Here is a 12,952-nt window from a genome sequence, read left to right on the forward strand (position 1 = left end):
GAACAACCAGGGGTGTCAATTCATTTTGAGTCCAAGTGGAGTGTGCGCCAGATGTTGGGAAATTTCCTCTGGGCGTACTTGATATATTGAGTTCCCAAGACCATGAACCCACAATGACCTTGACCTTTATCCCCCAAAATCGAATCAGCTCATCCTCGAGTCCAAGTTAACGTTTGTGGCAAATTTAAAGAAATTCCCTGAAGACCTTCCTGGGATATCGGGTTCACGAGAATGGGACGGATGGACAACCTTTTTAAAATATTGCCTCCGGCTGCACCTTCATACTGGAACGCACATCAATCATACACACATACGCCAAAGTACATGGCACACTGAGCCAGAGTATAGGCTAAATTATATTATCTATATATACAAATAATTTGCTAGTATAACAAAGATCATAAGAAGTGAAAATAGGTTTTGGGACTAAGAATTGTGGGGGGGGAGTATGGATTTGTATTTCTCACAAGAAGTTTGGGTATATTTGTTTAAAAAAAACTCTTAGTATTGGAGGTCGTGAATCTTAATGCAGTTGTGCACTGTGAGACATTTTACAATCATTTCAAAAGCAAGTGAGTCAACAAGAGAGGCCTAGCCGTATGTGATTTACACCGGTTAACACAATTCAACACACGACTCAAACTACTAATCAAAATGAGACAGAAGAATTTAGAACATGAGGGAGAATTAATTGGGGTAATCAAACCTCTCACTGTGATAGTGTGTGTGTGTGTGTGTGTGTGTGTGCGAGTGTGTGTGTGTGTGTGTGTGTGTGTGAGAGAGAGAAAGTCAGAGCAGGGTGGTACAGCCTCCCTCAGAAGCTGTGATGGTTCCCAGCTCCACACTTGGCCAACTAACATTTGTTCTTTGACAATAACAGAGGAAGTCATTTCTTCTTCCAGCAAAAACATCTGCTACCTGTTTTACACACACACACACACACACACACACACACACACACACACACACACACACACACACACACACACACACACACACACACACACACACACACACACACACACACACACACACACACACACACACACACACACACACACACACACACACACACACACACACACACACACACACACACACACACACACACAAACACACACACACACACACACACAAGGTATCTCCCAAGGCTAAACACAATGTACTCATCATCTCAGCATAAACACACAACCAGTATGTGGTGTGCATGCACAGTCACAATCATTCTCCTTCTCTGTTCATTATACTAAAAGTCTAAACATCATGCACATAAGCGCAGAAAATTTAACACAGACCTCATAGCATTTTCGGCCACTATCTCTTCTATCAGTGGCCGTGTGTGTGTGTGTGTGTGTGTGTGTGTGCGTGCGTGAGATGCTCCTCTCCACACGTACGCTGCAGACCTCTATCTCTGTTTAACTATGTTTAGACCACTTCACCTGCATACAGCTCTGCAGCTCCTGCAGTGGCAGTCTTGCCCACTTCCTACAGCTAAACTGACTCCTTAAATATCTGCCCCCCCATCTCCATAGTGCCCCCACCCAACTACCTACACACCTGCTATCTATAGCCTGGTTACAGATGGCCCGTGTAGATGTACACAGACCCATCACGACTGCTCTCAGTTACAAAAAAAAAAAAAAAAACTCCCACTGAATCACCTGGTTTTGGTGCATGGATAACAGTCTCAGTGGTGGAGAAAAAGAAGAAGAAAGAAACTGTTTTAATCTATTCACCACGACCCAGTGTGAGAAAACAATTCACACAATCCTTTTTTTAGTCATCCGTTTCTCAATTTGAACTCAGAGCCCTAAAAGCCTGTAAGGTCATATGCACTGTACTTATAAGATGGCAACGTAAATTTAGGTTAACACACAACAGATGTGTGAAAGAGGTTTCTAGGGCGATCGTTCAAGTAGGAGACGGGTTTGTGCCCCACTAGAGGTTTTCTGACATACCACAGTGCCAAAGGAAGCAAGAGGCACGTTCAACTTATATAGTCAAAGATGCAAAATCAGTATTAAGTGTTTAATACTTGTTGTCATTAGGTTGAATTTTAAACAACTTTCACCCAGTGACATACATCACCCAGTGAAACATATGGGAAGAGTGAATGTGTTATTCTCTTTCTCTTCTGGGTCAACACCAGAGATCGTATTGATAGATCGAGCGATGCTGAACAGTGTGTGAGGTTTATTCATCTGGCGTGATTTTGGTGGAAGGAAAAAAGGCAATTAAATGTCTAAGGGAGGCCTGCAGCCATCCGCTGTGATGTATCTTTGTGACTGTGCCACTGTGGTGTACTATAAATCTCTTCCCCTCTTCTGGATGGCTCAAGAAAAAGCTGAAAAGATGGAAAGAGAATGGCAGCTAAATGAGGGGAAAAAAATGAAAGGATCAATCCAAAGTTTTGTCTTTTTTTCCCCCTAACTGCACCAATCACAATCTTTCATCTCTCATTGTTCAGCTACTGTCTGTCTTCAATTACATGTGCACTCTAAACAAAGATACTTTGAAGGTTCAGAGATGCGCTTGGATGTGCAGCAAAGCAGCAACACACAGTTTTTTTGTTTTTTTTCTCTTTTTCAAAAGACTATAACAAACTACTGGTAGGTTGCCAAAAGGTGTAGTCATCGCAGTGCTGTTGGCCAAACAACATAGCAACAGTAACTATGGGATGTGTGGCCACAGTGGGCGGATACAACTGTCAGGTTGCTGAATAAAATTCAAGGAACCCTGTGTATTCGTGGTGAAAAGTGCAAGGCATGTCCCATGCTCCAAAAAATGACAGTGTTTGGAAAAGCTATATTGGTTCACGTTCATGCTGAAATTATTTGTCAATTATTCAATTAGTAAGTCAAGCAAAAAACAACAACAACAACCACATTTGCTGATTAATTTACTTAGTGAAGTAAATTAACTACTTTTTGACATTTTACAGACAAAATTATAAATTGACCAAACAAGGAATTGGGCAGACAATGAATTGATAATGGGAAAAAAAAAGTATTAGCTGAAGCACATAGTTTCAGCACTTTGTGTACAGTGCAGTGGAACAGAAAATTGGTAGGGATCAATCACCTAGATTTCATAAGAAGCTTCTGTCTTCTCATGTCTTTGAATAACTTTTGTAAATCCCTCTATGGATTTAGCACAACTCCACTTTTGTTAAATGTTGACCAGATGTTGTGCTCCATGTTGAGGCTCTGATTCTAAACATTTTCATTCTGTCAATGCAAATCATACTGTTTAGCTTAACGACTGCATTTGTACACAATGCTGCAGAGATGACGAGACAAAGGTACGATCTACTGTTACAACATTTATTACATAAGACTCTACATTAGACAAGGGAGGAGAACATGATCTCACCCTTTTGTACGGGAAGGGGAGAAGCATGCAAATAGAGAGAATGAAGAAAAAGTCCATTAGTAGAGAGACAGAGACAGAAGAGAACCAGGAGAACACAATATGGTAAAGAAAGGCGTTTTTTAAAGGACAGACGGGAAGCAGAGAAACACGGATGGAGATGGACGAGAAGAGACGAACGCAAGAGACAGATCTGGAGACATCTGGTGAAGCTCCACACATGGCGGCCATGACAGGAAAGCAAACTAAAATCCACTCTCCTCCTGAAATCTCCTCTAAGCCTTTAAGAGGCCCACCTTCCCTCCTGTTCCTCTTCGCCATCCTCGCCCTCATTCCACCGCAGACCTCCCTGCAGTCCAGACCGTTATCAAACCCTAAGTGCTCCATCAAATCCCGAAGAAAATGATGCGGTTTTCGTTCCTTGTGTTGACCCCTCGTCTCGGGTCCTACCACTCCACGCCCCCCAGCTCCCTCACCGACCCCACTAGCGCTGTTCAATAAAAGGCCAGGGAACTCCCCGGTCCCCCTTTTCCTGTGTGTTGATATTATAGCAGACTGTTTGGTTGTGTTTGTCAGAGTGTGATGACAGAACTAAACAGTGGTATTTACACTGTGATAACTGCCTTGTCTGGACAGGCTCTGTGTGTGGAACCTGGGTGTGTGGGACTGACAGAGAATGACTGTGTGTGAGTGTGAGTGTGTGAGTGTGAGTGTGTGTGTGTGTGTGTGTGTATGTGTGAGTGTGTGTGTGTGTGTGTGTGTATGTGTGTGTGTGTCTGTGTGTGTGAATTTCTATGGTTCTGTGGACAAATCTTGGTTTGAAACCTTCATTGTGAGGACATTCGTCACAACTTTAAAGGAGTGTTTGATGGTTAAGACTTGGTTTTAAGGTTCAGGTTTGACGTGTGTGTGTGTGTGTGTGTGTGTGTGTGTGTGTGTTTGTGTACTTGCTAAGGCTTGATGCCCGATATTTATAATCTCTGTGCGGGTGTGTGCACACACATGTTATGAAAACTGCTTTGATGGATGGATTTTACATTTTGTCCCTGTTGAGTGAGTCCAGTTGTGAAGATTTTTATGTTTTAACCTGAATGGATTACAGGCTTATAAACTCATCTATGAACTTAGGTCATTCAATCCTAAGAAAAGTTGTAAATGCAAACATAGGACTCCATTTAATAACTTTGAAAGCTAACACAACATTTTTGTATTAGCTTTTCTCTTTTGCACTATTTCAACATTGAATGCCAACTTTGTTAACTGAAGCAACAGTAACAACAGCTATGTTATTGTATTCAAAAAATATAACTTAAGAAAAACAATCACTGTGCTGAATTTAATTAATTACTTTGACTGTGGCCACACATCACAGTTTCATAATCAATCTGACTTTTTTTTGTTTAGACATAATAACTCATAATAACATAAGATCTCTAACTCAGTGTTTTGTATCCTTGCTTCATTGAAGAGCTGCAGTTGCAGCACTGTTTGCCTTTCTCTCTGTGACGTGGCAATAGGATGATGTAACCCCAAAGCCCAAATGGTTTTGTCCAACAGAAATATAAAGATATATTTATTTACAATGAATTAAAACGAATCACAAAATTATCAGAATCATCAAATTTGGGAGAATGATTTTTTTTTGCACTCTTTAAAAATGAATATAACAATTAGTTATCTGATGATCAGCTGATGAAATATCTGCATTTCATAAACTTGCAACTGGAGTGTGGGTCTGCAGGTAATTCTGGGATAATGTCTACATCCAACAGGTATGTCCAGGAGAAACAACAAAAAAACAACAAAAATGTTTTTGTTACCCATACACATGCTTTGCTTAGGACATAAAAAAAATATGTATATATATATGAAGCATATGATATGTGACATTATGTAAAGCACAGTGACCACAAAGTCCTCCCAAAGACACAACTGCCTCTCATGCAGACCAGTTGTGATGACAATCATGTCAACTCCATGACAAATGAGCAAACTTCATTTGCCAAGGGAGACCGTGAGATGCGGATGAAAGTTCCAGAATAACAAACAGTGTCCTTTGTTTTTACATAAATGTGCATGACAACAGTCTTTTTTGGTACATGCAGTTTTAATGTGTTGGGGTGTGTATGTGTGTGTGTACATCACGCGAATCCCAGCATATCATTCAGCAATATAATGGAGTCCTCTGCACCACAATAATCCTGTGGTCCAAGGTTTGATTCAACTAAAGCTACATTACTAAATAAACACTTGACGGCTGCTGACTGAACATTCTGGCATGTTTGATGTACATTTATATACACGGGTGTATTTTTTGCATGTTGACATGTGTGGGATCAGACCTGCAGCAGAGTCCCGTGGATGTGGTTATGTTGGAATCTGGGTCCTGGCTCTGGAGGAAGCTCCTGCAGTAGAGTGACAACTATGGACGGGACCTGGGTGACCAGCACGAAGGGGACGAGGGCCCGAGCTGCCATTTCTCTGGTCCGATACACTGCAGAACGCCCGCATCTGCAGAACGAACACACACACATACACATACATTACACACACACACACACACACACACACACACACACACACACACACACACACACACACACACACACACACACACACACACACACACACACACACACACAGAGCAGCATCAACATTCGTAAAATAAAATCACAGAAAGCGAAAAATTATATTTTCATATTCATTATCTAACCAGCCAGGATATAACCTCTTTCATTTTGTTTTTGCCCACACACAGATGTCTGTCTCTCACACACACACACATATTGTCGGGGCAAAAAATTTGGTGCACTATACAAGCTTATAAAGTCACAAAACCTGCTATCCAAAATGTTCTGTCTGTCATGCCAATTATTATTCAGTAAAATAAAATATTTGTGATTATCAGCAGCCATCACACACACACACACACACACACACACACACACACACACACACACACACACACACACACACACACACACACACACACACACACACACACACACACACACACACACACACACACACACACACACACACACACACACACACACACACACACACACACACACACACACACGGTCATTTATAGTGTTCACTAGTAACGGAGAATGTGGCCAGTCACCGTGGGTGCAGTCTAAAATTAACCTTGTTTACAAGCTGATGGTCTTTCCATCTCCAGTGTCATAACACTGCCATCGCTGATAAGAGGGAAGGACATGACCAGGAACCCGAATGAGATGAGAGGAGGAGTGAGAGAGATTTGAGAGACTGCTACCGAAGGAAGAAGGCAATCCCAACAGGCTCATTTCATATTTGCGAAAAATTCCAACACAATTTGATGTGCCATATCAGTTTTAAAGGAATCATTGGGGATTTGACGAAATACACTTTTTACAAGAAATACATGAAATGATTGAAAGCACTCTGCTGTCTGTCTAACATTCTCAAAATGGCCAAAACTAATGTGTTGATGTTTAGCAGGAATAATGTTGGCCATGTTTCAGTATCCTAGTTAAGTGTATCAATATGCTAACATTGGTTAATAAGCACTTAACAAGTGTGGCTGGGGCTGGTGGGAATCATATTAGTTAAGCCGGTATTTTGTTTTGAATCAAAGAATTGGAAATGAAAAATTGGCTGAAGTCTCTTCATCAGACTGACTTTGATCAGAAATATTTATTTCTTAACAGACCAACAGGCCTCCACAGTGCTTCCTGGAAATGTGTACTTTCCATGTGGCCTTTAAAAAAAGTATCCTGAATTACTAAACATATTCTATTCTGATCATTATAAATTTGTCTAAAGACCAGAGGGAGTAACATATCGTTGCCTAAAACAGGAATGTCTGTTCCAGTTGGAAGAGACAGAGATCTGTAGATACTGTTCGTCTACAATCAGAGTGCTTGTGAGGATTGGCCTTTAGGTTATGTACAGTACAAAAGGAACACAGCCTAGGAATAAACTTTGCCTGAGAGAGTCTCAGTTCAGGGAAACAATTGGGTCTTGCATGTATAGAGAGCGTTCCTCGAATCCATAGCCGAGCACATGCCGACAAAGACACACGCAGAGCTAAAGTCAAAAGAGGACAAGAGTTGTACGTACGTGTGTGTGTGTGTGTGTGTGTGTGTGTGTGTGTGTGTGTGTAGGTTGCAGGATGTTTATAGTGTCGGTGATGGCGTTCGGTGTACGGGGAGGCCAAACAAGAGGCTCGGCTCCACTGTGGAAAATTCAGCAGAAGGTTCAGGAGAAACGTGAAACACCGATCCATCACTAGAGTGGTATGCGGGGATGAAAAGGAAGCTTGCTTTTTTGGCTTCGGTATGCGGGAGGGCGAGACAAGTATAAAGACATAAACTTACGGCTGGGAATAACCTACGTTGAGAAAATAGACTGAGTGTGAGTATGAGAAACAAGCTGACAGCTATACTTGCAAATCACTTGTCAAAAATCCACTGCAGGCCTGAGAAAGGGACAGGGGAAATAAAGGATGAGGGGAATGGCACTTGAATGGACTAAAACAAAGAGAAGGCTGTTTGGAGCAACAAGTCAACGGTCAACAAATGCTCTTTCCACCTGCTGTGAGCATGCCACACAGACGCACTCGCACAGACCCCGTATCAAACACCGGCAACGGTTTGCATTCCTGAGCTCCACGCGCCTGTACACGAGGATTTACGTGCACAGACGTTCACTCACACTCGCACATCCAACACACAAACATGTCCAATGACCAGGATCCATGTCCATCCCTCACTTTCCTGCCCGGCCCGCCACCATTTGGGGCCCACATGTTAACTATCGTTGCTAATTTGTCCCATTGAAGCTCTTTTGCAAAAGGAAATGACAGTTTGGAAGAGTGTAATTTTAGAAACAGGGCCGTCCCCTGTGGGGTCAGGAGGCAGACTGTTGACGGGCATGGACGAGACTCATCTGGGCCTCATTTCGCAGAAGTGGGAGAACAGTTTCCTCTGCAGACACTGCAGCATTTTAGCAACATGTGTGGCTGTCTGAATAACTCATCACACCTAAAACTTTAATTAAATAAAATACATTTATATATCATTTATCATACCACTTTATCACCAAACTGAAGCCCTCTTAGTAAATGTAATGCTGGTGGGAGAAGATAAGCCACAGTATCGGTTGGAGTAAACCCTTTCTTTTTTGTGCCTGGCAGAGCTGAGTCACCGTTGACAAGTTCAGCTTTCTCTCAGCAATGTGGACAGTGACAAACGTCCACCGTCAGTGTCCCTGCGAGCCAACATATTGACATTAACATGAGCAGTGAGGGGAAATCTGCAGTATCTCTTTTGGGAAGGAAATGACAGTGGGCCCTTTTGAAGTCTCACTTTAGTTTATGGGCAATACCGTGCCCTTTCAAAAGAAATGAGATACGGGACAGCGAGGACAGGACAGGAAAGGAGTAAGGCAGACAGGGAGGGTGAGGAGAGATGCCTGGACTGGATATCACAGGACATAAATCACTATACCAGCACTCGGACGCTTTAGCATTCAGGCGGAGAGAGAAAGAGAAGGAGAGGAGAAAGAGAGAATGTGAAAGAGAGACACCAGGAGACGGGACCAAATGTTCACCAGATATAAAAGGCGTCTGATGAAGCAGCCATCAATTATAAGAATAAATGTGTCTGCTCATCATCCTCCCCCTCTTTGTTGTCGTCATCGTTCTCTTCCCCATTAACTGGCCAGGTGTGACGCACACGGAGTTCAGGCAGCAAAGGAATGTCAAAATCCATGTCGGGTGGGAGGCAGGGTCTCAAGATGAAATGCTGCGTGGTGTGACGGTGGGATGGAGGGGGAAAATCATTACACACGCCGTTCTGTTCAGTCAACAGAAGAGGAGTTGAGCCACATTTGACACTTCGGAGGTGGTGGTGGCTCGGATCATATGGAGAGGAGGAGGAAAGGGGTGAGGAGGAGGAGGGGGCTGATAATCACCAACCTCATCAGACACGTCCGCACACGCCTCGGGAAGATGGTTTGGGGGATGGGGGGGAGGGGGGGTCGAGAAACACTGCTGGAGCCAAAGAAGTTAGGGCTGGGCTATATTTAACACCTCCTACATGTGGGCTTCATTTGGGTGGATGGGTGCACAGCATAGCTTTCTCAGTCAGCCTGTCGGCTTCATACCAGTCAACTGCACCAAGAAGACAATGAAGAAATTGCCTATAAATTTCACAGATTCACATATTTGTTAAGATAAACTTCTGGTAAGTCAGTTTATCGCTGCAGTTCCAAATGGTGGCTGTTCCTGTTGACCTGGGGGGCTGCAGGAGAGATGCAGGGAGGGACGCAAGTCGAAGATATTATGTGAGGTGAAAGAGATAGATGCATGCCCGTGTCCTAAAAACAACAGGAAGTGAGTCGTTGTAATTTGATCCGCAGATTTGCCCCCCCCCCTTCCCATTTGGACGGCACTCCTTCTCCAAATCATAACTCATAAGTACACAGAAATGAGGTGTAATATTAATAAACATTCATAAATCCTGGAACAAAGGTCTGTGTGTAGATCCATGGTTAAAACTACAAACAAAAACTGCTAATAACTAATTCTGCATTTTTTAATGGTGCACACTAGTCAAAGGATTAAATGGAAAACATAATTTTCATTACTTTCTCAAGTATTTGGTCATAAACCAAAACCTTTAAGCAAATTTAAAATTTAAAAATAAGATTTTTTTTGTATAACATCATCTCCTTTTAAAAAATACTCAAAGAAATCCATAAACAACGATGGCACGAGAACGAGTCAAGAGATCCCCTCTCCTTCAACCTCTGGGAACCTCGGTTGTCTGTGGACTGACTGATATGGACATCCACAGAGAGCAGACTGAAAACATCTTGAGAAACGATCATTATGTGGACATGGCTAAACTGTTAAAAGATGTTGCTAAATGGAGCAACAAACAAATTACAGCTATATCATCCAAAAAACAACCAAATCAATAAACAGTATCTACTCACAAAGAACACTACAACACGATATTGACAACACAAATGTGTCCTACCAACTTTTACTATCTACCAAAACACAAAGTAGTAGACACACGGCTGAACAACACACACTCACGTTATCTAAACAGTCAGTTACGCATTCCAACCTCAAGGTCTTAGCTTGACCCCCCCATCTCCTCCCAAATACACTCTCTCACACACACACACACACACACACACACACACACACACACACACACACACACACACACACACACACACACACACACACACACACACACACACACACACACACACACACACACACACACACACACACACACACACACACACACACTTCAAGGAAGCGTTTATATTTTACCATGTAAAAGATTGTGTAAACACGTGATGTTATGTATTTCACATTTTCGGGGGTGTGTCGAGCGTGTGTCCTCTCCGAGTCAAATATATACAGTCAAGTGAAGGTCCCCGCAAGAACTGATATACAAACAGAATGTGTAGGACGTGCAAGCTCAAGTTCTATTTGCAGGTGCAGTAGATGTGGATGGACGTGTTCCAATAATATTTGTGGATTTTCTCCATCTGAGGAATGTAACCGATGAAGACTGTGACCACAGTTTCCCAGTCGCCTGTGAGGATTCCTCCAAAGTAAACACAGAGTGGATTCAGATAAAACCAGTCACAACATAATCAACTGCTGGGACACGAGACGGCACGAACTACAACGAAAGAGAGATCAACTCCGTAGAGACCAACTCTGAGAAGACAGGTGTTTTGTCTTATAGTGTTCAGAATCACCGACTTTGACGAAGGTGAACTCAAAAAAGATGGACATCTCGTCATGGTCAGACATTGGAATATACAGCCTAATCAGGATTTTGGAGGGTTATGAGGCACAGGTTTTGTATAAAAGATGCAGCAGCACCTGTGCAAACAGAAGAACACATCGATGTTTAGACTGTAGGTGTTTTGTCTCTGTGATTGTGAACTGTGCTATACTTAGAATGATGCCCTGTTCAGAAAAATCATTGTTTTAAGAGGTTTATCATGAGAGCAGCTGTGTGACCCTGTTGGAGTTGATAGAGCGTTCCCTGTGTTAGTGGGTTTGTTGTTGTTTTTTGACTGGAACGCATCAATGAGGCCAGTTCTAGAAACCCGGCTTGAGTGAGCCTACAGTAGGAAACACTTTGTAAGATTCAAGGCGAGCTCTCCGTACAGTATGTGGACGGCAAACTCCAGAAAATGTCCGGACCCAATTTTTCTGGACATTTTCAGGAGTTCATGTCTGAAAATAGCTTGAGTGGCTAAGTTACACTATTGATCGAGTTTTGATTTTCAACAATCAATTAGCACAAAAGTTTAATTTAGAATCCTTTAGCGACTCCATCGAGATATCTTAGCGACTTTTAAAAGTAGAGAGTTGCCAGTATTGCTCCGCAAGTGCAAGCAAGGCTTCTGTTTAGTACGTACATCGCGCGTCTACAATGTACATGGCTGTGTGTGAGTTTGTGTAAAAGCACCGACACCCACCTAATGATGAAGGGCATGAAAGGGGCGAGTCCCAGAGGTGAAGAAGATCCATCCATTGGAGACGGGTAGAGTCGACTGAGCACCAGCAGCAGCAAGAACAGACTGGGGTGTAGCTTCACCTGACCACTGTCACTGTATACACACACACACACACACACACACACACACACACACACACACACACACACACAAAAAACAGCCAGTCAGATTTTAACAATGCAACTGAGATCACTTGAAATATGTGGGTGACAGCACCGCATAATGAACAGATCAGTCTTCTACGACACACGCAATGTAGATGTAGGGAGTGGAGCCTTCAACTGTGGTCGTTTTTGAACCATGGACTGTTTAGATGAATTGCATTTGAGTTTGCGTCCATGTTCCAAAGATATTTGAGGAGCTCGGTCTGAGTTGGGAACCACTGCTGGTTAAGATAAAGATAGATGAAGCACCAACATAGTTTTTATAGGCGCGGTAGAGATGCAAAGCATGTTTTTATATATCAGAGTATTTTATTTTTTTGTGTTTGAATTCTATTAAATTCCCATTAGTGAGTGAGAGAAACAGCAGCTTATTCAGTTAAAAATGACAGCGTGGACTAAGCTTCATGTAAGGTTAAATGAACATACTGTTCTTAATGTTGTTGGTGCACTGGAAAAAACAAAAAAACCCACTGGGAAACGATTTGACGTTATGAGCTCATATTTACTGGCCTTCACATAAGATGAATCTTTGCATTTTTGCCGAAAGAAGATTTCTAAGAAATTATGTAAATGTTTTAGATAAAAATTATAAAAGGCAGAACTTCAGCTTTCATTGGGAGGCCAAATATTATTGCTGCCGGGCCTCATTTTATTCACAGGACGCTATTCGCCTGTAGGATCTTAATCATACCAACTTCTCTCTTCATGTGAAATGGTTAGATATGATGATTACTAAAATTAAAGTTTAAAAATAACCAAGCTTTTGTCAAGAATGTGTGTGATTAAGTTTCTCCATTTGCTATTTTGGAAAATGCCGATTCTCAGCTTTTTTTGCTGCGAGTTAGACGACAAGACTTTTAAAGTCCTTCATT

At 42.3% G+C, this 12,952-nt stretch overlaps 1 protein-coding gene across 5 annotated transcripts in view; it reads right to left on the bottom strand.

Annotated features, from left to right (window-relative positions):
• thada (THADA armadillo repeat containing) overlaps nucleotides 1-12,952 on the bottom strand; it is a 75,939-nt gene that overhangs the window by 33,007 nt on the left and 29,980 nt on the right. For 3 of the 5 annotated variants that reach the window (XM_035605152.2, XM_035605154.2, XM_035605153.2), the window contains 3 exons: nucleotides 11,878-12,009; nucleotides 6,208-6,228; nucleotides 5,712-5,880 (listed from right to left, as the gene is read on the bottom strand). In XM_035605152.2, coding sequence (XP_035461045.2) covers nucleotides 5,712-5,880; nucleotides 6,208-6,228; nucleotides 11,878-12,009 — 322 coding nt within the window. The remainder of the gene's footprint in view (nucleotides 1-5,711; nucleotides 5,881-6,207; nucleotides 6,229-11,877; nucleotides 12,010-12,952) is intronic. The other 2 variants (XM_035605156.2, XM_035605155.2) reach the window with 1 other exon arrangement.

This window comes from Scophthalmus maximus, chromosome 10 (genome assembly GCF_022379125.1).
Source record: "Scophthalmus maximus strain ysfricsl-2021 chromosome 10, ASM2237912v1, whole genome shotgun sequence".
Lineage (NCBI taxonomy): Eukaryota > Metazoa > Chordata > Actinopteri > Pleuronectiformes > Scophthalmidae > Scophthalmus > Scophthalmus maximus.